Source organism: Giraffa tippelskirchi, chromosome 5 (assembly GCF_054371585.1).
Source record: "Giraffa tippelskirchi isolate mGirTip1 chromosome 5, T2T-mGirTip1v1.2.pri, whole genome shotgun sequence".
NCBI classification, from domain to species: Eukaryota; Metazoa; Chordata; class Mammalia; order Artiodactyla; family Giraffidae; genus Giraffa; species Giraffa tippelskirchi.
The window spans coordinates 75,949,846-75,975,285 of record NC_137279.1 but is presented as its reverse complement, the minus strand read 5'-3'; the positions used below and the strand labels follow the sequence as shown (position 1 = coordinate 75,975,285).

Below are 25,440 nucleotides of genomic sequence, written 5' to 3'. Positions count from 1 at the left end.
AAAGCCTGTGGTGGGAAGGGTCTCCACGGAGCCTCGAGGGGCAGGGTGGCTTGCTCTGTGGTCCCTCTCAGACTGGGCTGGGGAGTGGGCCCATCGCCGGTCCTCAGATGCGCCCTGGGCCATGATATAGGACCAGAATTCTGTTTATTCCAGATGGAATGAACAGAAGGCCCAGGTCCACGGCGTTCTCCTGGCCCCTGTGACAGGGACAACAGTGAGCATGGAACTTTGGTCGAGTCATGTTTCTGGAGGCCTGTGGTGGACCAGGCTCTGTGTTAGGGTCAGTATACTAAGGATGCACACGATACAGATGCAGCCCTCAGAGCACTTTCTCTTGTGGGGCGGATACAGGCAGGTCATGGGATAGAAGCAGGATGGTGAGAGAAGTAACCTTGGAGCATGGATTTAAAACCATTCTTCTTTTCTAAGCTATGTGTTTAATACTTTAAATTCCCCATAGTACTGTTTTAGCAGCATCCTAATGATTATTTTTAGTTTCTCTAAGCCTGTTTCTTTTATGTATGGAAAAAAGTGAAAGTGAAAATTGCTCAGTCGTGTCCAACTCTTTGCAATCCCATGGACTATACAGTCCATGGAATTCTCCAGGCAAGAATACTGGAGAGGGTAGCCTTTCCCTTCTCCAGGGGATCTTCCCAACCCAGGGATCAAACCCAGGTCTCCCATAGTGCAGGCGGAGTCTTTACCAACTGAGCCACAACAGAAGCCCAAGAATACTGGAGTGGGTGGCCTATCTCTTCTCCAGTGGATCTTCTCAACCCAGGAATCGAACCTAGGTCTCCTGCATTGCAGATGGATTCTTTACCAACTGAGCTATCAGGGAAGCCCTTTCTTTATGTATAAAATGGGAATAATAATAATAGCACTCTATTAATATGGAATTTTTATAGAGATTAAATGAGATAATATATGTAGAGGTTTTACATATGCCTGGCACATAACAGTAACTGCTCAACAAATTTTAGTTGTTGTGATTAATAATAAAAATCATATAAGTCCCACTATACCCAAACCCCAGAGAAGGCAATGGCACCCCACTCCAGTACTCTTGCCTGGAAAATCCCACGGACGGAGGAGCCTGGTAGGCTACAGTCCTTGGAGTCGCTAAGAGTCAGACACAACTGAGCAGCTTCACTTTCACTTTTCACTTTCATGCATTGGAGAAGGAAATGGCCACCCACTCCAGTGTTCGTGCCTGGAGAATCTCGGGGACGGGGGAGCCTGGTGGGCTGCCGTCTATGGTTGCTAAGAGTCGGACATGACTGAAGCGACTTAGCAGCAGCAGCAGCAGCATACTCAAACCCATGATTTTGATATGTTGTGGTTTTATTTTCATTCAATTCAAAATACTTTCTAGTTTTTTATCGTTGGCACATAGATTATTTACAGGTGTGTTATTACTTTCCAAATATTTAGGGATTTTCTCGATATCTTCCTGTATTAATTTCTAGTTTATTTCTGTTGCAGTCAGAGAACATACTTGGTATGACCTTTTAAATGTATTGAGTTTTATTCATGGCCCAGAAGACAATCTTGTTGAATAACAGTTTATTTGAAATTATGCATATTTGGTTATGGTTAGGTGGAATGTTCTGTAATTGTGGATTAGATCAAGTTGGTTGATAGGGTTGTTCAAATCTCCTATATCCTTGCTCATTTTCTGACTACTTGTTCTATCAGTCATTAAGAGGGGGTATGGAAATCGCTAACTGGATTTGCCCATTTCTCCTTACAGTTCTATTAGTTTTTGCTTGTATATTTTGAAGCTCTGTTACAAGGCATATAATGTTTAGAATTATTGTACAATAAAGCATTATCCAGCCCCAAATGTCAGCTGAGAAAGCTGAGAAATCATACTCCAGGTCCTAAGGCAAGTCCCTTTACCTCTCTCTAGTGCTCCCAAGTCATGGGGTTTTCTGGTCTGGCCTGTCAGAACCAGCGCCGTGCCCAGCTTGTGCGAGTGCTGAGCACTGTTGCCTTTAGTCCTCTCGATTTACTCTTCCCCAGCTTCACAGAGATTCCTCATGTGTATGTGCTGATCAATACTCAGCTGAGTTTCTGACAGGGACGTGCTTTAGATCTCCAGAGTTCTTCCTCTGTGCAGTTCTTTCCTTTGTTTTCTGTCCTGTGAATTCAACCTGCTGCACTCTCAGCATCGCTTCCTTGACTCAGCCAGCCCATCAGGCTCCATATGGTTTCCCTCCCCCTATGCTGCCTGGAGATTCTCTTACGGTAGCAAGCTGGGGCAATCACAGGGATGACCTTGTTTATTTCCCACTTCACAGGGACTGTTGTCCTTCATTGCCTGGTGTGCTATATTTTATAAATAGTTGTCTCCTGTACTTTGTCTGGCATTTGGATGTTTTAGGTGGGAGGGTAAATGCTGTCCTTGCTGCTCCATCCTGACTCCAAGCTGGTCTCTGGATTTTGGAGACCCACCTTGGGGTGCTCTGTGGGTCCCGTGGCAAACACAGTCTGTCCTGAGGCTTTGGGAACAAACATACGCTTTGTCAGCTCACTATTCTTTTGAGAAATAGTTTTGGCTTGTTGCTGGCCCTGATGGACTACATCTCTGACCACAGGATAACACATGACCTTGCAACCACAGTTACTCATCACGACCGACAAGCCATGAATTCAGGCCTGCCCAGCAGCACTCCATAACCAGGTGCAGGCGGTACCAGCGGGACTGGGCTGAGCGATACCCGTGGCTCACCTACGTTCTCGTGGCGAGTCACTCAGGCTCTGAGGGTGTCCACTCCTGCTTCTCTGACGCTTCTTCCTCAGCTGACCCCTGTGGCCTCAGGGTGAGGTGACTGAGGAGGAGAACAGCCCAGACTGTGCTGAGGAACTCTTCCCGATACGCTGACCCCCACCTGAAGGGACTCCCCTCACACTGCAGCTCATTCTGGAGTGGCCCTCAAGTGGGGACAGATGCTGCCCAGGGCAAGTGCTTGGAGCTGGACAACTTTACTTGGAAGGAGAGACGGCCTGAGTTAAGGCCCAATTAGTTAAACCACTAATTTGTGTGGTTTGCTCATGCGCTTGGAAGGGATAAGATTCAAGAACTGGTGACAAGGAAGGAAGTTTAAAAAAAGATGTGTGAATGGGCCTCTTAGAATTTGCACAGAATGTGAAAATATTTGTGTTCCATGTGAATTTTACCAAGCTCTTTCCTACTGGTAGTCAGGTAGACAAGATGGTCCACTTTGTACAAGTTCGGATTGTCCCTTAGCATTTCCCAGTGTTTGCTCAGTGGACTTGTGAACAGAGTGGCTACGGTGACCAGGTTGAGAGCCTGGCATAGCTCAGTCACATCATCTCACCAAACCTAAGCCAGTTACTGCCGTTGTTAAACACCCAGCATTCCAAAAGCAGGAACCAACCCTGAGCTCCTGATTGGCACCATAATCTAGAGGGACATGTCAGCTGCTTCAGGCTAGGTTGGTTAATTCAGATAATTGCCTCAAATTTCCTTCTAATTGAGATGTAATGTGGCTCCTGATCCATGGAGGGGCTATGGTTTGTTCTCCTGGAACAGACACTTGTTCCTGGAGGAAAGAGGGTCCCTGCTAACTAGGGTCATTTTTGTAATGGTGGAATCTGCAGCCCTTAGTTTGTTTACCCAACGAATAGGTATCTGGTGAACTAGGTCGTGGCAGAGAGATCTTACTGCTAGGGCTGGGTCATCAACAGAGTCCAGAGACAGCCTGTGATGCAGTGTATGTGCCAGAGCTGGCTATAGGAACAAACAGCCAAGTGTAGAAGCATTTATGCTTTGTGCAGGGCTCAGCGTTTGTCATGTTGGTGAGGAGGGCAAAGAGCTGTGGTGGTGATGGTGTGTGTGTGTGTGTGTGTATGTGTGTTGCATGCCAACATCTCATCCTTCTCATGAGCTGGGGAGGGCTTTAAGGCAAGAAATGATTAAATAGCTCTCAGAGGGAAGGAGGAGTGTGAGGCAGCCTCTGATCCTTTGTCTATTCAGAGTCTAGCATAGTTTCTGTCACCGAGTGGTTTCATTTGTTGAATGAGAAAAAAGAGAAAAAAAATGAATAAGTGGCTCTGTATATCCTTTGAGCTGGAAAGGATCTCAGATTATCTATTCCTATCTCTAATCATTCTGAGACTCTCTTTGTTAGCATCCCCCAACTGGTAGCCACATAGTTTCTGCTTCTTATTATATGTAAGAACAGTTGTAGCTAAAACTTATCAAGTGCTTATTATTGTGAGGTGGTAGCTGTTGTTATTCAGCCACCAAGTCGTGTCTGACTCTTTGCAACCTCATGGACTGCAGCACACCAGGCCTCCCTGTCCATCACCATCTCCCGGAGTTTGGCCAAGTTCATGTCCATTGAATTGGAGATGCCATCCAACCATCTCATCCTCTGTTGCCTTTTTCTCCTTCTGCTTTCAGTCTTGCTCAGCATCAGCATCAGGGTCTTTTCCAAAGAGTCGGTTGTTTGCATCAGGTGGCCAAAGTATTGAAGCGTCAGCTTCAGCATCAGTCATTCCAATGAGTATTCAGGGTTATGAGATACTCTACATGTACTAATCTCATCTATGCCTTAAAATTTGAGGAGGTAATTATTTATGTACCAATGAGCAAACAATTTCAATTAACTTCCTCTGAGCCACACAATTAGTAAGTGGAAGTAAGGAATTGAAGCCAGATATATCTGAGTCTATAGCTTAAGCTCCTAAACACCACGCTGAACTGTTTAAATACATGCCGTGACAGAGGTCTCAGCACCTCACAAGATGACAGTGCTATCATTAGCAGCTTTGACTGTTAGAAGGTTTTCTTCCTTTGAGTGGAAACCTACCCCCCTGTAACTCACAGGCCCTGTTCTGAGTATCCATCTTGACCCTGCTGAGAACCATTCTCCTCTACCTTCAGCCATCTGAAGATGGCTCTCATAGGCTGCAAGAGGGAAAGGATTCTCTCTAGACCCCCACCCCGCTTTCTGGAGCCCTTGCTGAAGGGAGCCCAGGTTTACCAGTGGCCTCTGCCTGTGGCTCTTAGGCTGAGCAAGGAGAGGCCTAACCAGGGCAGAGAGTTTCCGGACCATTGCCTCCTGTCTAGACACTACACTGTTATTAATGCCATTTTACCTCCCATTAGCTTTTTTGGCAAGAGAAATTCTTCCACTGCTCTGGCCTGTGTGGGTGAATTACTGTGGTGCTTAGCTCAAAGCAGGAACTCTTATGAGAGGGTAAGAACTGCAAGCCCCCTGGGTCTGGCCTGAGTCATCTGTGAGTCTGGTCTCTGGGTCTAAGTGCTGGGCAGAGAGGAGGCGGGAGAGCTTGCCTTTGAGCTGCCTATTCCTAGTTTGTCTGGTGATGCTTAGCAACTGTCTCTTCTGGGGTGGAGCTGTGGGGGGTGTGTGTGTACACGCATGTGTTTGTGTGTGATGTGGCAGAGTAATCTTCTAGAACAGCTGTCGAATGCCTGTCTTAACCTCACCTGTCTGGACCTTTCCTTTCTTACCTTGGCTGTAACTGAATCTCATTTTACTGGAAAAACCTCCTTGCAGGCTGAGCTGAGCTCTACATGTGAGATGACCTCTGGACCGCCCGCTCCATCCCATCCAGTCCCCAGTGCAAAGAGATAACCAAGCAGGCTGTATTTGTGTGGAACCCAGGAGGCCCCCAAAGCCCGGTTCTGGTAACCTGGGCCATGACCGCAGGGATGGGCTGACAATAGCTTCACATGAGCCCAGGCGGAGTGCTGAGGCCCCTGTGTGTGTGGAGGTGGTTGTCACTCTCAGGAGACCCCATACTAATCGCCTCAGATTTCCTCCTAATTAAGAGGTTATGTGGACTTCTCTGGCGGTCCAAAGGTTAAGGATCCACCTGCCAATGCAGGGAATTCCCTGGCTGGGGAGGATTCCACATGCCGTGGGGCAACTACGCCTGTGTACACAGCCACTGAGCCCGCACGCCTAGAGCCTGGCTCCGCAACGAGAGAAGTCACTGCAGTGACAAGCCCTCACACCAGGGGAAGTAGCCCCTGCTTGCCGCGACCAGAGAAAGCCCAAGTGCAGCGACAAAGACCCAGTGCAGCCAAAAAAAACTGCAGCGTGGCTCCTGATGCCCAGAAGAGAAGGAGGCGCGAGGCCTTGGACGTGCTGTCCGACCCTCCCAAGTCCTGAAGTGGGTAACGGGCTGGGAGCCACGGTGCCCGGGGCCGAGGAAGGGTGGGGTGGGCTCTGCGAGCCGTCACCACAGTGCCCTCAGTTAGCCACGTGACAAACAGAGGAGCACGTTTCACCCGCCTGCCACAGGAGAGGCTGGGGAGCGCTGGGGAGCAGAAACGGCCCGGGCTCTGTGACACGGCAGTGCTGTGATGCACACAAGCTTCCTGAATACTTGTGTCCCAGGACACAGCCCTGGGGCCCTGGGGAGAGCCCAGGCACGGGGACGGACCCCTGTCTGCCCTCCTCTCCCCGAATTGCTGCCCTTCCCTGCTGAATGTTCCTAGGGCCAGGGCTTGCTGTTTCTCCACTATGGGGGAAAGATTGATGCTGTAGGGGAGACTTTTGTCTTGCCAAATCTCTACACGCCATGGAGAATGGCCCATTAGAGCCCAGCTCTGAGAGGTGCATCACTTTTGTACCTGGGGCCTTGGGCCTCTTGGCCGGAGTGGCCCCCTAGGCAAATGGCCATAGGTCACAGCTTTCTCCTAGCAGTGGGGGTAGGGCCAGAGGGGACAGAATGTGATCACTGTGCACAATCTGGGAAGCCAGAGGTGGAAGAAGGCATGAACTCTTCATTACTCAGGGTCACAAGGTTGGGGACAGCCAGATAAATTCAAATATCCTGATAATCCAGAGCTTTGGAACAGCTCCCCAAGGAACTCCAGGGTTTATGCTTCATTTGCATAGTCCCTATCCCCTTTTTGTCATATCCTCATTTCCCCAAAACTTTGGAGGACACTAAAAGCCAAAAGACAAGGATGAGGTTAAAAGAGGATGGAAGGAAGCCAGTCTCGGGTACCTCATAGGTCTCATCAGCCTCCTGATTGAAGCCTCCATGCTTTTATTCACACATTCATTCACTCATCAAAAACTTGTAATGAGCACCTACCCTGATCCAGGCAGTGTTCTAGGAGCTGGGATAAACATGGACAAGACTCTACTCACAGGACCTGTGTCCTAGGAACACGAGTCATCAGGGAACACACCTGTGGCAGAGTCCCGAGATGACCCCCATGGTAATACTTAGAATCCTGGAGGCCATGGGAGGCTTCCTGGAGGAAGTGACATCTAAGCTGAGACCCAAAGGATGCCAAGCACTAGTCAGATGAGAGGAGAGAGGGTGTTGTGGGGGAGACTGATCCAAGCTGAGGGAACATTACGTACAGAAGCCCCACAGAGACTGAGTGTGGCATGTTCTAGCTACTGGAGTGGGAGGAGGGACACAGCAGACTCACCAACAGCTAGGCAGGGCTGGGACGTGAAGCGCTGTGACTGTGTGTCAAGGAGTTTAGTCTGAGGGCAGAAGGAGCAGTGAACCAGTTTCAGTAGGAAAATGAGAGGACTGGGTTTGAATTGTCAAAGGCGCCCTCTGCCTGCTGCTGACCCTGCTCAAAATGAGGGAGGCAGAGGGCCAGGTTGACGGCTGTTGGGGGGCTCAGGGGGGAGCTGACAGCAGTGTGGACTTCCACACTCATTGAGAAGGAGGGGCTCCCCACCCAGCCTCTCCCCCTTCACCCCTTGCTGCGCAGGCAGCTCAAGGTGGGGGCAGTGGCCCGTTGCTGGGCGCTCCTATTACTTGAGCACCATTGCTCTTGGGAATTTGTTTTGTGGGCTACCTGGGAAGACTTTGTTGTCTTTGTTCCCCCCGGCCTGCTGGAGAGCAGACTCCTCACGGGCTGAGGGATTATGTGAGACCTTTGAGGACAAGGCCAGAAAGGACAGGACAGCAAGCATTCTGAGGTCCCAGCTCCTCATCAAGCCCAGAGATGCTGGGAGGCCCTCCTTCTCGGCGACTCCTTAAGAGCAAAGCAAGATGGAGCAATCAGAACCCTAGTTCACCATTGGTGGGAATGTGAAACGGTGCAGCCTCTGCGGAAAACAGCACAGCAATGCCTCAGAAACATCAAAAATAGAATTGCCATATGATCCAGGAACCTCACTTCTGGGTATATACAGAAAAGAACTGAAAGCAGAATTTCAGAGATATTTGCACACCCATGTTCACAGCAGCATTATTCACAATAACCAAAAGGTGGAAGCAACACAAGCGTCCACCAACGGATGAATGGATGAACAAAATGCGGTGCATACACACAATGGAGTGTCATTCAGCCTTCAGAAGGAAAGGCATTCTCACACATGCAACACATGGATGATCTTTGAAGATATTATGTAAATGAAAGGAGCCAGTCCCGAAAGACTGTGCTATTGCGGTACTTAGAACAGTCAAATTCACAGAAACAGAAAGTAGAAATGATGGTTCCCAGGGCTTGTGGGGAGGGGGAAATGAGGAGTCATTGCTTGTCTTCTTTGAAGATTTATTTATTTTTTTGTTTTATTTCTGGCTGTGGTGGGTCTTTGTCACTGCACGCAGGCTTTCTCTAGTTGCGGGGAGTGGGGCTCCTCTTCATTGCAATGTGCAGATTTCTCGTGGCTTCTCTTGTGGTAGAACACGGGCTCTAGGCATGTGGGCTCAGTAGCCATGGCTCACGGGCTCCAGAGAGCTGTCTCAGTAGTTGTGGCACCTGGACTTAGTTGCTCTGCAGCGCTTGGGATCTTCTTGGACCAGGGATTCAACCAGTGTCCCTTGCGTTCGATTTTTAACCACTGGACCACCGGGAAAGACCAAGGAGTCATTGCTTAAAGGGAACTGAGATTCTGTTTTGCAAGATGAGAAAGTTGTGGAGGTGGTTGTACAACAGTGTGAATATCTTGAACACTTCTGAGCTGTATATTTAGAACTGGTTTTGCATGTGTGCTAAGTCGCTTCAGTGGTGTATGACTCTTTCTGACCTCATGGATTTTAGCCCGCCAGGCTCCTCTGTCCATGGGATTCTCCAGGCAAGAATACTGGAGTGGGTTGCCATGCCCTTCTCCAGGGGGTCTTCCCAACCCAGGGATCAAACCCAGGTCTCCTGTAGTTAGGAGGCTTCACCACAATGCTACATTTTATGTTGTGTGTTTTAAACCACAATTTAAAATGAAAATTTTAAAAATCAGATGATTTAAATTAAAAAAAAAAAGCAGGGGCCAGGGGGTGGGGGTATAAACAGCTCCCTGTTTCTGAGGGTGTAGGAAGGGAGAGGTCGGCCTGTATTCTGACTCTCCTCCCATGAGCAGCCCTAGGTAAGGACGTTTGATTCCCAGGGGTCCCCTTGCCGTCATGGGATCGGTGAGGACAAGAGGCGGCTGTCGGGGCAGCAGGAAAAGAAGTACTTGAGTGTTGAGCTGGTACCCAAATGGCCAAGGTCACAGCTGCTGCTTCCCTCATTGCACCTCCTCCACACACACACACACACACACACACACACACACACACACACACACACTGTATCTGCTCTGAGCACATACTTTCAATGGACCTCCCCCTCGATACTAGTCCTAGTTTGTTTCTTCTCTGTAAATACAGTGGAGAGGCTGAGAGGCAGATGCATGAAGTTGCCTTGCTTCCACACTCGTCTAGAGGGGTCTCTGGCTCCCTGTTTCTCCTCCCTGCTCTGTCTCTCCACTCGATCTTAGCCACAAGGCCGAGAAGCAATTTCTGTTTCTCCGGAAAACTGAGCTGAGGTTCCGCTGAAGGCCAGGGTTGGGTGGCTTGGTGGGTGGGAAGCTCTTTTCACTCACATGGTGGGGAAGGCGGCCGTTGACTCTCCTTTGCCTTCCTCATCCCTCCTCAGGCTGAGGCAGCCAGACCCACTGGCGTCCCAGGATTGTGCTGTTGGCGGGTCCCCCAGATGGGCTGGACCGATGTAACCAGGGCCTTGAGTGTTTCCTCTGCCACCTCAGGCGTTCTCCAGCCCTTGGCCTTCCTCTGCCATTTGGTGTGGTCCATCGCATGTTTAAGTTCCTGGGATCTTGACCAGAAACACCAGGGTGTGCTGGATAGGCCAGGTGCACTTGGCTTTCCTAAATTTGGGGGCCTCTTGACTAGGATGTGGTGAGTATCCACAGAGGAGTCAGGAAGGAAGACTGGTGGTGTGTGTACATTTTTCTTGAAAAACAAGGCTTTTCCTGGCAAAACCTTCACTGGCCTCTCCAGACTTCAACAGTTCTCCTCTCCTAAACTCAGAATCCATGTTCCCCTTAATACAACTCTTGATCGTCACTGCTGTGTGTTACTGGCATAATATAGAAATTCTTTTATTGGCTAAAACTGAACTCCTTAACCAAATGATAGATTCTTAGAGAGAGACAGTCTTTATTTCTTTACTTTTGCAACAGGATCTTAAAGTGAAAGTGAAGTCGCTCAGTCATGTCCAACTTTTGGGGGCCCCATGGACTGTAGCCCACCAGGCTCCTCCATCCATGGGATTTTCCAAGTAAGAATACTGGAGTGGGTTGCCATTTCCTTCTCCAGGGGATCTTCCCAACCCAGGGATCGAATTCTGGTCTCCCACATTACAGGCAGACGCTTTATCATCTGAGCCACTAGGGAAGGAACAAGATCTTAAAGAGGGTCTTCATTTTGTACAACTATTACAGTGCTTTCTCCATTTCCCATGGGCCTCTCAATTTTGAGTAGCCAAATCATTTACTTTTGAGGTGACTATTGTGTATGATCCTCGTTGATTTTCTCTTCTTCGTTGTTAACTGGCGTCCCCATCCCAGCGTTAATTTTTCAATGGCTTTGTGGGTGATTTAAATACTTCTCTAATACTGATTTTGTCAACAACATTAAAATTTGCATTTTGGGGGCAAGATATGCAATTTTACTTTGCAATGGGCTTGTATCTTATTTGTTTCCTGCTAACCTCCCACAGTTTGCAGAGCCTGGACAAAGACCTTTGCCACAGGGATGAGGTCAGCCTGAGACTACAGAACAAAATTGTGTGAGGGTTAAGGTTAGAGTGTGGTCAGTTCATTAGTAAGTGTTTTTGTTTTATGTTGACTTTTGTGTCCTGGCAAAACCTGTGAAAGCTGGTGAGTTACTACTCAGTTACCAAGAACCTCTGCATTGCCCTTCCAACACTTCAATGGTAATCAGAAAGCACTCTCAACATGTAGCTGTAATTGCCAACACCCCTCCTCCCAGGAAGGCCGCTCTGCACAGCTGACACATGTGGGCGGGAGGCCTGGGGCGAGCTGAGAGCTACTGAGTGGGAGTCAAAGGGCTCTGCTCCTGTTCAGTCTGAGGGAAAACCTTATAAAAGGTAGAATTGTTAAACCCCATGGGCCGCCTTGTGAGCTAGGGCGCTCTCTTAGTATTGAAGCTAGGATGAAATGATGGGGTGGTTCTGGAGAGAGCTCCTAAGGCAGATAGGAGGTGAGGCTGAGAACTTCCAAAGCTGAGAGGCGATTATTCCACCTCCTCTGTGCTGTGGCACAAACTCCTGTGGACAGGATTGGATTCTATTCATTCTTGTATCTCCCCCTCCAGAGCACCTCATAAATAGTCATAGCAACTTGGTTGTGCTGTGCTGTGCTCAGTCGTGTCTGACCCTTTGTGACCCCCATGGACTGGAGCCTGCCAGGCTCCTCTGTCCATGGGATTCTCCAGGCAAGAACATTGGAGTGTGTTGCCATTTCATTTTCCAGGGGATCTCCTGACCCAGGGACCAAACCGCGGTCTCAGGCATCACAGGCGGATTCTTTACCAGGAGCTATGAGGGAAGCCTCGCAACTTGGTTGATGGTTAGTAAATGAATGACTGTCTGACTGGGTGCATTGAATGAATGAACCAGTTCTCATCTTCCAAGTGGTCCTCGTCACCTGGCCCTTCCAGCAGTCAATTCAAGGTTAGGTTTGTCCACAGTCCTTCCCAGGGTAACCAGAGTGGGTGGTGGGGCCCTGAGGAAAGAATAGAGGTCATGAAACAGTGGCAGCTGGGCAGCCTGTGCAGGGTGCTTTAAATGTGCTGAGCTCCTACTACAGTGGCTCTCAACCTTGACTGTATGTTTAAGTCACCTGGGAACTTTTTTGAAAAAGACGTAATGTCTGTATCTCACCTCTAGAGACTCTGATTTAATTGGTCTGTGGTGCTGGGTACCACTTTTCAAAGCTCCCTAGGTGGTTCTAATGCACAGTCAAGGTGGAAAGCCACTACCATACTAAGTGCCGGGGGATTTACATCTATTTTCTCATTTAATCCTCACAAGAACTCGCAAGTTAGGTCACTGCTTCTCAGAGAGTGGTCCTGGACCAGCGGCACCCTCTTGAGAGCTAGTGTTAGAAATGCAGATTTTCAAGCTTCCCTCCAGATTTGAGGGTGTGCCCCGCAGTCTCAACTGCCCTCCAGGTGACTCTGATGTGTGCTCCAGTCTGAGAACCGTGGAGGTGCTAGCAGCCCTCATTCACAGATGAGCAGACAGGTGTAGTCACTAGCCAAGGTCTTGGGGATAGTAAAGACCACCACAAGGGTTTATTTTAATTTATTTGGCTGCATCGGATCTTAGATGACGCACGTGGGCTGTTCCTTCGATGTGCAAGCTTCTCTCTAGTTGTAGCAAACAAGCCCAGTTGCCACATGGCAACAGAGATCTGTGGCACATGGGATCTGAGTTCCTTGACTAGAGATACAACCTGCATCCCCTGACCTGGAAGGTGGATTTTTAACCACTGGACCACCAGGGAAGTCCTCACAGCAGAGATTTAAATCCAGGTGTATGTCTGTGTAGACACCACACTGCTGTGGGGAGGTGACTGGGTTCTCTTGCTGGCCCTGGGTTGATGATTCTTTCTCCTCTTTGCTTGGTGCCAACACATAGCTCCATCTGGAGCCCAACTGCTCTTGTCCTGGGGAAGCAAAGGGCAGAACATCCCAGGATTCATTCTAAAACAGTTTTATTAGGTGCTTAAAATAGCTTCTGGCAGATGGCGTGTAGAATGGGGACTGGAACAGAGCTGCAAATGACATTTACAAACTTGTGTGTGTTTGTGAAAACACATGGACATGCACGTGTGCACACAGCTTGTGTGTGTGTGCATAGGGGGTCAGAGAAGTTGAGGAATTGGAGAAGGGGAGTAAAGGAGAAATAGAACAGGATGGATGATTCTAGTCTACTCAGGATTAAAGAGAAGGGCTTGAGCCTGGGTTTCCCAGGGCACTTGGGTGAATTCTGTGCCTTCCCTGGGCACATGCTTGTCAGATGGGTGTTGCTCAGCAGCTGAGTGAGCTCTCCTGGGGCTCTCAGGGCTGAGGGGACCCATGGAGCTGAAGTGGGGGTTGCTGTGGAGTTCCAGGGAGCTTATAGGTTTTGATGGGTTGAAAGCTTGACTCTTTGATTGGTTAGGGGCAGACGATGTTTGCAAATGAAAATGCTGAGAATTCACTTCATCTTCCTCATTTTAAAGGAAATGTCTATATAAGGAAATCTGAATCCATTTAGGTTAAGAATCCACCTTCCAGTGCAGGGGATGCAGGTTCAATCTCCAGTCAAGGAACTCAGATCCCACGTGCCACACAGCAATTGAGCTTGTTTGCTACAACTAGAGAGCAGCCCGCACACGGAAGAATGGGGGATGTTCATCAATCTAATCCTCCCGGACAGACCCACAAATTGTGGGTGGCTCTGTTTCCTGTGGTAACTTCCAACAATAGTCCTACAGCTGTGAGTGGGACTCTTGGACCCTCTAATGCAGTAATCCTTGGTCTTTCTATATTTGGGGCCCATTTCAGCCTTACTAAATCCAAGGTGTCCTTTCTCCAGAAAATGTCACATATGCACATGCACAGAAAAATTTGCCAGCCTTCCACAGTGGCCCATGGACTCTCCAAGTCCATCTTTGAATGACTGACTCTAATGGAGGGCTCTGAGGAGAGTGCCCATCCGTCTCCCAATGACTTAGTCCAGCCCTGAGTGGAGAGATCCAGTCCCCTTCCTCCTCTCACTGTGAAATCCACAGCGACAATGATACTGAGGCCATTAGAAGGCAGGGGCTAGACCAGGGGACTCTGGGAGGCTGGCTTCAGCAGAAGGAGGTAGACTTTGCCGTGCCCTGGCCTCCAAGCCCCGTGGCTGGGCACTGCCCCTACTTGGCCTTCTCAGCCATGGCTCTGCTGCCTGGGCCAGCCCACCCCGTGGTCCTGGAGCCCATCTGTGGGCTGTTGCTCCTGCCCACAGCTCACCAGCTCCTGTGACCCAGTTAGTACAAGTGACTCCTCTCTATCCTCTGCAGTCAGGACCTGGTTGTGTCCATCTAGCTTCACCCCCAGCCCCCATCCTGAGAGGAGCACATGTCACTCACTCCGTCTTTGGGATGTAGAATATGGTGTGCGTAGGTGAACGGAGCATGGGAATTCAGAATTAGAAGACCTGGGTTCAAATTCCCATTCTACCTTTATTGGTTATGTGACCTTGGGTAAGTTTATTTAAATTTTCCAAGCCTCGGTTTCCTTACCTGTGAAATGGGAATAATAATCATATCTGTACAGCACAACTCATTATGACTAAGAGCAAGAGAGAAAGTACATATCAATGAGCTTAGTAATAGGCCACAACATACTGCACCTTGTTCTTGTCATGTAGGTGAGCCTGGGTTCTTTCTTCCCTCACAGGCTGATAGCTGATGCTTTTTGATTCCTGAGGGTAGCAATGAAGGAATGAGGGATAGCTCCTTAGCATTTCCTCAACCGACTTGTGTTTTCTTGTTGCCAAGGGAGCTGCCATTTCCAACACTGGCTCTTCTGCTCTAAGACATTCACAAACAGACAAGCAGGTCTCTTTCTGTGTGCAGTAGTGGGGACTATGGCAGAGGGGGACTCCGGGTTCCCTGGCTGTGGACTGTAGGAAAGGAAACCTGGAGGGGCGCAGAGGTTTGGAGTGTGTGGTGGAGATGGATGGCAGGGATACTGACTGATGGCTGTAGCAGGGCAATGCAAGGTCACAAGGAGCAGAACAACTTTTGGATGAAGGTGAAAGGAGAATGGCTCAAGAGGACACTGCAGTATGAGAATGATGTGGGTCACTGGGCCAGGAGGGGGCCATGGGGACCATGTTTTCTAACTGATGCTATAAAACGGGCACAGAGGCCAGAGGAAGCAGTAACAGGACTCTTGCCAGCTAGGTATTTGCTTGGTGCATTGCTTGGCTCAAAGTGGAGCCTCTGATGAGTTCCTGACTTGGCCAGGTGATGTCTGAGCTCAGAAGAAGAGGAAGCTCGTGGGCAAAGGCTGCCCTGGATGTGATTCTGATCAACAGAGAACTGACTGATGAGGACAGACTTCAGAACCTCCAGGGGAAGCCACTGTAGAATTTTAGAGTTCACAGTATCTAAGGACACAGAGGGTGAGGGGGCAAAATCAGACACCTGGGCTTCTAAAAGGCATGTTCCAAAAATTCAGAGAAAAGAACTAGAAGCTGTGGTTGACTCTCAAGAGAATATAGTTCAAGAGGTTTTAAAACTGAAGGCCTGACAATAAGGCCACAAATTATCCTGAGTCAAAAAAAAAAAAAAGAGGGCAGCATCTAAAAATAGATGTGGCTGCACAGAGAGTTCTCTAAAATCTGCACATAGATTTTAGAAGTTCTCGTGTTCTGGAAATCTATCAACATACTTTTAAAGTACACACATTTGAATATAGTGGAGCAGTAGTTAAGATAGAGTTTTGGAATTAGACAGCATTTGAATCCTGACTTTGCCACCTACTAGCTGTGTGACCTTGGATAAGTCCTTTAGTTTTTCTGAGCTCTGATATCTGAATTTGTAAAATGGGGATAATTGCACCCACTTTATTTATTTAAATGTTTATCTATTTATTTTTGGCTGCGCTAGGTCTTCGCTGCTGGACAAGGGCTCTCTCTAGTTGTGGAGCACAGGTTTCTCACTGCGGCGATGTCTTTCGTTGTGGGGCACGGGCTCTAGGGTGTGCAGGCTCACGTGTTGTGGCTCACAGGCTCTATAGCCTGGACTTCAGTAGCTGTGGTACAGGGCTTAGTTTCCCTGAAGCATGTGGAATATTCTTGGACCAGGGATTGAGCCCGTGTCCCCTGCATTGACAGGTGGATTCCTAACCACTGGACTACCAGGGAAGTCCTGTACCCACTTTATAAGGCAGCTGTGACTGAAAGGAGTGGTCTGTGCAAATCCCTACTAGAGTGGCTAGCATATGGTAAATGCTCAACGTTAGCCATTATTACCATTCTATAAAGAAATACAAAACACTTTCAATCAAAGGGCATCTGTAAAAGGATAGCCCAAATGGGTAACAATTGTACTAGGAGGCTAAGGACGTGTGTAAAACCTATGAGGAACACACAAGGGTTCTTTTGGTAAAACCATCAAGAAGGAAGGTAGACTTCAGGCTTGGAACAGGCAGTGGGTTGTCATTGCATTGTTTCTGCAGTGTTTTTGCAACACTCCACGGCAACGCGGTGTCAGGGAACAGGCAGGATAAGGACTCCTGCCTCTGCTGTTTCTCCCTTGGAATGACTAACGTGCTTGAATGACAAACACAATTAAGATGGAATTAGAGGCCAGTGAAGATCATCCCTCACTACTTTGTATACATTCTAGTCTCTGTTATGAGGCAGGCACTGGCAGAACTAGCAGACTTGATGGTGGAGTCTTGATCTATGTGAGCTGCCTTGAAGAGTCATAGGGAGAATGAGGGGGTCAGGAGCCTGCAAAAGAGTAAATGAGGCTTTGATTTTCAAAAATAGGGGAAAGGATAGATTTAGGAAACAGGGGCACATTAGTGTGTGTCTCTGCCAAAGTTCTAAAAGTGATGGTTAAGCTGAGGCCATCACTGCTGTGGTCTCCTAAGTGGCCTCTCCGCTTCTGCCCTCAGCCTCCCCACACGCCCATGATCTGAGGGATCCGCTTGAGTCAAATCAGGCCACGTCTGCTCAGGACCCTCCACTGTCTCCCCTTTCACTGGAAGGAAAAGTTTTTGTCCTCCCAGGAGCTTACGAGGCCCAGCACCATCGCCAGGCCATTCTCTTCCCTCAGGCCTCATGGTTCCTCTCCCGGCCGCCCTCCTCCTTGCTCTGGGCTTTCCGCCTGCCTGCTCTGTTGGGACCACTCTTCCTCCAAGATGACCAGTTGGTTCCTTCCCCCCAGGCATTGCTCAAATGTCAACTTCTCAGCAAGGCCTTTCCTAAGCCCTCCAATGTAACCTCCCCACCCCAACTCATCCTCTTCCCTGACTTATGCTTTTCTCCATGGTATTCACTACCACCCAAAAGGCTACATATTCTTACTTATCTGTCCGGTTCATCAACTTCCTTCACTCACTAAAATGCAAGGTTTATGGGCTCCGAGAGTTTTATCTGCACCCCCAGTCCCTCGAACTATGCCAACTGCATAGTCATGTTCATTAAATGTTTGTTGATTGGAAGGCAGAAAGAAGAACAGGAGGCAGGAAGGTGGCTGGTACGCTGAGAAAGAGGTCACTAGACCAGCGTGATCAACCATCCCAGTTTTCCCTGGACAGAGAGTTTCTGAAACAAGGGACTTTCAGTGCTGAGGCCAGGAAAGACCCAGTTGGTCATGCTACGCTAGATCAGCCAAACTCACTGACTCCTGCAATATGGGGACTAGTCTGAGAGCTCTCAGCACCGCCTTACACTCACTCTCTCCTTGTGTTGGCAAAGCCTCCCATGAAGTCTGTCTCGGGAGAATGCAGGGATGTGGGCTGCAAGAGGGTGTGTTGACGTGGTTTGTAGCTGGCTGAGCATCTCAGACGTGTTGATGGATGGGTGCATGTCAGCCTGGTGGGAAGGCCGCTGTGGTGAGCCACAGAACCATATCCTGGCCTGCATCTTCTGTGCCATCTGGGCCGCGGATGAGGACAGAGAAACAGGGTCGGATCCCACAGAGGCGTGTTCTAGCCAGGGACAGCTCACACTGTCAGCAAGTCTGAACTGGGTTTGGAAATCATCTCAATAGATGGAAATGATAGGCCCAATGTAACAACCTGAAATTCAAACAGTGACAAATACTGCTTTCTATTTAGCATTTTTAAAAAGCAATCTTAAATATCCAGGAGAGACCAGGCTAAATAGCCGCTTTGTTTGTCTTAACCCCAGCATGTTTATTTGCCCACACACCCAGTCTAGTTCGAAAGCTAAGACTTTGAATGGCACTTAGGTTACATTAATAGATATTTAGGGCATGAGTCCCACTGTCCTCCCACTTGGTCGCAACATACCTGAGCCGTGTGCCCAGCTCTGTACCAGGGTGGAGGCTCTCATTTGCTCAGCTTCTAGCTATTCCGGGACACAGCAACCCCAAAGTGCCTATCCCTCCCCTTCCCAGCTGGCTTCAGCCTGGCAGCATCACCTCTCTTTCCAGGAAAAAAGAGGCCACTCACCGCCATCCTTCCCCAGCTCACCTAACTTCTCCAGGGGCAGCCACATACTCAGGACCAGGGAATTCAATTCGGACTCGGGTTAATCACCATAACTGCCTTTCCCCCCAGAAGAAGGGATTCATTTTCAAGGACTCAATGCAGGGAACTTCCGAGGACATGGAGCCAGAGCTGCACCCCTTTCCCTCAGGGCTCCCTGCCTGTAACTCAGAAGTCTTTGGGAAAGGAATGTATCAAAGATGTCTTTCATCTTCCAGCCTTTCCACCCTCCAACTCCAGGCACCTTTACAAGCATTTGCACTTGCAGGATCTAAGGTGTGCTGGGGTCCTTTTTGAGGTTGCTGTGACTGAGCCTGAGCTCTTAGAGGCGTTCTGGGTGGGGGTTCTGAGGTGGCAAGGGAGGTGTTGCTGGGAGAGGGTTGCAGGGCTCACAGGGCTCTGGGTGCTTATATAAAGGACCAGCACCAGGATTCTCCTTGCCATATGGGCCTGTCAGGAAGGTAGCACCTGCCCTTCATCCTAGACAGAGGAGGTGTTGACTTCTGACTTCAGTTTTCCAAGATCAGTGCAGGTCCTGCCCTGCCTCTCCCCCACAGAGCTTCTGCATCATGGAGGATTAACCCTCACCAGTGGTGAATAGGCTGCCCCGAACTTGGCTATGATGGTCCTACAGCTTTCCCAGCTCCCTCCCCTAAAGGGGGCTTCCCCTGTGGCTCAGCTGGTAAAGAATCCGCCTGCAATGCAGGAGATCTGGTTTCCATCCCTGGATTGGGAAGATCCCCTGGAGAAGAGAAAGGCAACCCACTCCAGTATTCTGGCCTGGAGAATTCCATGGATTGTATAGTCCATGGGGTTGCAAAGAGTCAGACACGACTGAGTGACTTCATTTTCACGTTCCCCTAAGAACATGTAAGTTGTGCATGGGAAAGAGCACACGTGGATGGAGCTTGCTGACTCAGGGCAATGGGCTGTCCTTTTGAAACAGGGCTGAGTAGCCCTGTAGTAGAGGGGAGAGGAGCCAATGGACCAGCCTCCAGCCCCTCCGGGAACCCTCTCATAGGGCCATAACAACTGTCTAGAAAAGAAAAAAACAAACCGGGACGTAGAGGAAGCAAAACAGTCCAGCCACCCCACGTTGGAGCTCCGTGGTTCTCCAGGTGTGGTCCCCAGACCAGCAGTATCAGTATCACCTGAAAATTTGTTAAACATGCAAACTCTCAGGTCCCACCCAGACCTAGATCAGAAACTCTGTGGGTGGGACCAACCTCCATGTTGACCCAGCCCTCAGGTGATTCTGATGCAGGCTGCTGTGTGAGAACCCTTCTGTCCAAGAGGAAGAAGTCTTCTAAACTGGCTTTTTGCTGAAGGTCTTCAGAGAACCCTACTGTGTTTGTGTTTATCGAGAAAGGGGCATCACCCTCTGACTTGGGTGAGGGTTCTCTTTCTGGGTCTGTGGGATCGGAAGCTCTGGCTACTGGTCTGGCTTCCACGTGCATCTACATTTGCAACCTTGAGGGTGACTTAAAGCCCAATTCCTTCATGTCTGCGAACTGTGTCTGTAACATTGCAGTCCTCAGCTTCACATGTGGCTTCTTTTCTGTCTCAAGAGACCCGTCTCAGAAACAAGAGCTGTTGTCCGGTGGCCTCTTGCTCTGGAACCCCCCCTGGCTGGCCACAGCAGCACCCTCCCCTTGTCTCTTCTGCTTTTCCAACAGATGTTTCTCTTCACATTTGGTCCTAAGAAGTCGATCCATTAAAAAAAAAATACTGCAAAAGCAAACCCGGCTCATTGCAAATTATACTGAAATGGACTGGAAAGATAGATGCTGCGGTCTCCCACAGCCCTCCCCACTCAGACCCTCCATCACCCACACAAACCCCTCCTGCCCCCATGAGCCAAAGTCCTTGCTGTCTTGACGATTTGAAATTCTCTGCGTGACTCTGCCTCTTGGGTTTGTTTAATTAGAAATAGGCTGGGAAGTGCTTCCTATGTACTGGCATGTTAATTGCTTATCATAGAAAGAGAAGGGGTGACAGTGTGTGGTGATGGAAATTTCCACTGTCTCCACCTCCAGACTGTCCTCCATTTTTCTCTCCCTCTCGCTCCATGTCTCCTCTCCTTGCCTCTCCCGTCAGCCTCTCCTGCGCACCGTCCCCCGTCCCCAGATCTCCTGCTCAGTCACAGAGCTCTCTGGGGAGCGGTCCAGAGGTGCCTGCAGGTTAGACTGCAAACCTGCAGGGCAAACCATGCCTCTAGCTCCAAGCTCCCCCCATTCCCTCATCTCCCCCAGCCCCCTGTCACCCTCAGGCTCCAAAGGGATTCAGAACTGAGAGCTCTGTAGTTACACTCAGTATTTGAAAGATCACTTCTCTTTTGTTTCCTTCCCCTCCCCTTATTATTGTTATTCTTATTTATTTTTATTTCTTACAAAACAGGAGCAAAACTGAGTTGAGGGGAAGTGACACATTTCTCCACGAAGGTACAAAACTGCCTATAGAAAGTCACCGTCAGAGTGAGAGCCGGCTGCTGGGCAGAGCCGTTCCTGGGCGTCCCTCTTGCACGCGTACTTCCAATCCAGCGAGGGCTGGGGGGCCCACGTGGGGAGCAGCTCCCCCCCAGGTAGGGAGGACAGGCCTTCAGCCCTTGCCCAGGGCAGGAAAGAGCAAGCAACTGAGACTGTACAGAGACAGAGAAGAGAAAGGGGTGCCTCCTGTGGGCCAGGGGCCTGGGGACGCAGGCGGGGGACATCCAGGCAGAAGCCCAGGAATCTCCGGGCACAAAGACAACTGGGGAGGTAGGCGGCTCTAGCCAGAGTCCTTCCTGCCCCTTGGAGCTGCTCCTCAGAATGGCAGCAGAGGCGCCCCTAGAAGGTGAGGGCGTTTCCTGGAGGCTGCAGGGGCATCCCCTGGGGCTCGAAGCTGGTTGTCTTGGTCCAGCTGCCAGGCCTCAAGCACATGGGTCCAGGTCAATTTCTGGCAGGGCATCTGGCCCAGATTGCTTCTCTTTTGGTAAAAAGTAGTCCGAGTTATTTCTCTACTGCTGAGAACAGGCTGAGCTTCAGGAATTCTGGGACAACGGTGGGGACCAAGTCTCCCCTTCAGAGGACCTGGGCCACTTCCTCCCTGGATTCCAGTGCAGGACAAGGGGTGCCGACACCACCCGGGTGGAAGGAGTGCTCCAGCCCCAGAAAGCCCAGACTGGGAGCAGAGGCCGCCCCCCCACACCCTGCCTGGGCTGGCTGGCACCAAGGCGGGCTGCCAGCCCGGCTGCCAGCAGGAGGACAGCGAGAGCCAGGGTGGCTATGAGCCCGGGCCGGTCCCCTAAGCCTCTACGGCAAGAAGCGGCCTCTGTAGTCCTGGCCCACACACAGGCCAACTGGGTGTGGGCATCAGCGAAGGCCACTTGCAGGCAGGCCCAGTACTCCGTGGCCTGAAGGAGGCGGGTGATATTGTAGCTGTGGGTGCCCCGTGGCAGGCGGGCCAGCGTGGTGGCCCTGTGGCCCTGGAGGGTGGAGGCGCTGGCCCAGGTGAGGTTGGTAGCGACTGTGTTGGGTGGGGAGACCCAAGACAGCAGGATGTGGTAGGGGTGGGTCTCCTGAACCCGGAGCTCCAGCCCCCAGCGCTTGTCTCTGCCGTGTTGCAGGGGGGCCTGGCCGACAGCCACACTAACTGTCTTCGTGTCAGCCCCAACTAAGTTCTGGGCCACACAGGTGTACAGCCCTGCTTCTCGTGCTGTCACGCTTCGCAGCTCCAGCGTCCCCTCGGGGTATACCCGGTACTTGCGGCCCGCCCAGGCGGCCCTCAGCCTGACCCCAGCGGGAGTCACCCAGTAGATCTCGGGCTCGGGCTCTGCCAGTGCCCGGCAGTGCAACACCAGGCTGTCTCCGCTGGCCACCTGGAGGCGGTGGGGGAAGCTGCGGGGGGAGATGAGGGGCAGGCAGTGGTCAGTCATCTCCCGGAAGGCTACCTCCCGCACTGGGAGGCGCTGAAGATCTGGGGGCTCGGCACACAGGGTGGACTGGGGCTCGATGAAGCGGATGCGGGTGCTGGTGGCGTTAGCCCAGCGGATGACGCAGTCGCAGCGGATGGGGTTGCCATGGAGACCCACCTCCTGCAGGTTGGGCAGGGACTCCACGGTCTGCTGGTGCAAGGCACTGAGAGCATTGTTGTTGAGCATGAGGGTCTCCATCTGGGGCAGGTGGTGGAAGGCTTGGGGGTGGATGAACGAGAGCCGAGGGTTGTTGGTGATGTCCAGCTTGGTCAGCTCAGGGAGGTTGACCAGGGCAAATTTGTCGATGGAGACCAGCTCCTCCATATTGTTCAGCCCCAGCTCCTTGAGGTGCAACATGTTGGCAAAGTCCCCGGGCCCCACCCGCTGGAGTGGGTTCTTGTTCAGGTCTAGGAACTTGAGCCCTGGCACCTGCTCCAGCGCCCGCCGGGGCACACGGGCCAGCCGGTTGTCATAGAAGGAGAGGCTCTCGAGGCTTTGCAGCCCCTCCAGGGCATAGTCGGAGATCTCCCGCAGGCTCATGCCCGCGAGCACCAGGCTGCGCAGGTTGGCCAGGGGCCGGAAGTTCATGTCCAAGATGGCATCCACCTTGTTGCCACCGATCATGAGGATCTCCAGGCTGGGCAGCATCTCGAACCAGCGGTTGTCAACGGCCCTCAGCAGGTTGGAGTTGAGGTGTAGCCGTAGGAGGTTGCTGAGACCCGCGAAGGCCCTGGGGGCGATGCGGTAGAGCTGGTTGTGGTTGAGATAGAGTTCCTGCAGGCTGGCCAGCCCTGCGAAGCTGTGATCCTCCAGCCGGGTCAGCTGGTTCTCCTCCAGGTGCAGGCTCAGCAGCTGGGGCAGGGCACGGAGATCACAGTCTCGGGGGTCTGAAAAGCTGTTCTGGGACAGGTCCAGCTCCGTGAGGTTGGCCAGGTAGCCCAGTTCACTCTGGTCCACGCGGACGATGCTGTTGCTCTGCAGAAGCAGGGTCTGCGTGCCTGAGGGCAGCACTGGGGGCACAGCCGTTAGGGACAGGTCATTGCAGTCCACGGTGGTGGCCTCGCGGTAGGACGATCGGGGGGTATACCAGGGCCGGATCTGGCAGGCACACCCAGGGGGGCAGGGCACGTGCCAAGGTACCACGGGCACAGTGGCAGTGGCACCAGCCACCCACGCTAGCAAAAGGGGGGCCACGAAGAGCCTCATGGTGGAGCTGCAGGGCAGGGGACCATCCACAAGAAGAGTCTGGAGTCCCGGTGCTCTTGGCGGTTTGCAGGCTGAGGGTCAGCAGCCCAGCCAGGACCCAGGGAACCACCCCCCCAGGGCAGTCATTCTATGCGGGGACAGGAGGGCACCATGTCCTGCCCTCCTAGGAACAGCGCTCCATCCTGTTCTACAGGTGCCGGGTCTGCTCACTCATCACCTTGCCCCGTCAGGGCAGCCTGGAAGGAGAGGATGCAGAGTTAAGGAGGGTTCAAAATATCCGAATCTACCCCCTCTTCCCATGTCTCCCTCATTAGACTCAAGAGGCCAAAGGACAAGATGAGCCAGGGCTCCTGAGTTCCATCCTACAGCCCTTCAGCTTTGTTGTCTTTTCTCCCATCTGCTGTGGGGAGTGACTGGGAATCTTCAGGGGAGGAGCAAGAGATTGAGCCTTGGAAGCTTCCAGCATAACTCGGGGAAGGTGTGTGTGGAGGAGAGGGGGTGGCAGGAATTGCTGTCATCTTCAGAGTCCTCTGAACCCAGAGAGATATGAAGCAGATTCTCCAGCCTGCCTCACTTCTCTCTTCAGTCCCTCCTCGGTTCACTGAGTAAATGGGAAATAAAGTGATAGTTTTCAGACATCTCTCTGAACAGTGTGGGTAGAGGGTGGCAGAACAAAATGTGGCTTCTCAATTCCAGGGTGAGTTCCTAAGACTTTGAAAGTTGAAAGGCAGTGGGCCCCGACCTTACACCCAGACTGGCTGGGGCAGTGGTGTGGTCGTCTGGGGTCTGCTTAGGCTCTCCTGGGATGGAGGTTGGCTTTGATTTTTGCCAACTTCCCTACCTGGAGGTAGGGGCTTTCCCTTCTCCAGCAGCCTGGCCAAGCTGCTAGGAGGAGGAGGTGGGTTTAAGCCTGGGTCTGAGCTCTTCAGTCCTGCAGTTAAGACCTTAGGTGATCTGGCCTCTGCCCATTCTCCTAGCTTTGGCCACCGCACTGACTCACTGCAGCCAATATTCTGGGCCAAAGTTACCCTCGACATTCACCCCTGTCTCCTCTTCACGGTCTCCCAGACAACTTCCACTTGTTCTCCAAAACTCAACTTAAGGCCAGCCACCTCCTACAGAAAGCTGCTTCTAACCCTCTCCACCTCTGGAAGGCTAGGGACCCAGCTCCTGCTCTCGCGGTACCCTCTGCTTTCTTCTGTCACAGCCCTGATCACATCATGTGGAAATGTCTCTCCAGCTGGGGACCTGTCTCACTCATCATCATGCTTACAGCCCAAGGCAGGTGCCCAGGGAGGGTTTATCATATAAATCAATCTCTGTGGTCCCAAGGCTCCTTTCCCCAGGAGGCTGGGTCCTTACCCCTACCCCCATCTAGAATCCAAGCCACTGCTGTTCCTCCTTCCCAGGCATGGACAATCCAGTCTAGATTCTCTGGAACCCAGGGCCAGGCTGCATCACTCTTGATGCAAGTCCAGCCTTGGCCTAAAACCAAGATGGGGAACTAGAGGGTGCCTCCAAGCCTCATGTGACTCCCGAGTGAAGGTCTGACTTGGTAGTTTTCCAGCTGCAGGCATCAGGGGAGCACACGGTTACTAAACAGCTGCAATTTGCCAGGATCCAAGACTTTGCATGTCTTATTTCATTTAACCATCATAAAGAGTCTATAAGATATGCATTAATACTTCCAGTTTCCTGATGAAGAAACTGAGGTTCAGAGATGGTTGAAGAGTTTGGCTCAAGCCACACAGCTGGCAAGTGGCAAGAGCCAGGAATCCAGA

At 51.1% G+C, this 25,440-nt stretch overlaps 1 protein-coding gene and 1 long non-coding RNA gene across 2 annotated transcripts in view; one reads left to right on the top strand and one right to left on the bottom strand.

Annotated features, from left to right (window-relative positions):
- Nucleotides 1-205: 205 nt before the first annotated feature.
- Nucleotides 206-24,293, top strand: LOC145504860 (uncharacterized). Its single transcript, XR_014052555.1, has 3 exons — nt 206-280; nt 20,899-21,082; nt 23,853-24,293. It is a non-coding gene; the product is annotated as an uncharacterized LOC145504860 (long non-coding RNA).
- LRRN2 (leucine rich repeat neuronal 2) overlaps nt 20,835-25,440 on the bottom strand; it is a 63,411-nt gene continuing 58,805 nt past the window's right edge. Inside the window, exon 2 of the mRNA XM_081486184.1 lies at nt 20,835-23,895. Within this exon, the coding sequence (XP_081342310.1) occupies nt 21,521-23,659 (2,139 nt within the window). The 5' untranslated portion in view covers nt 23,660-23,895 and the 3' untranslated portion in view covers nt 20,835-21,520. The remainder of the gene's footprint in view (nt 23,896-25,440) is intronic.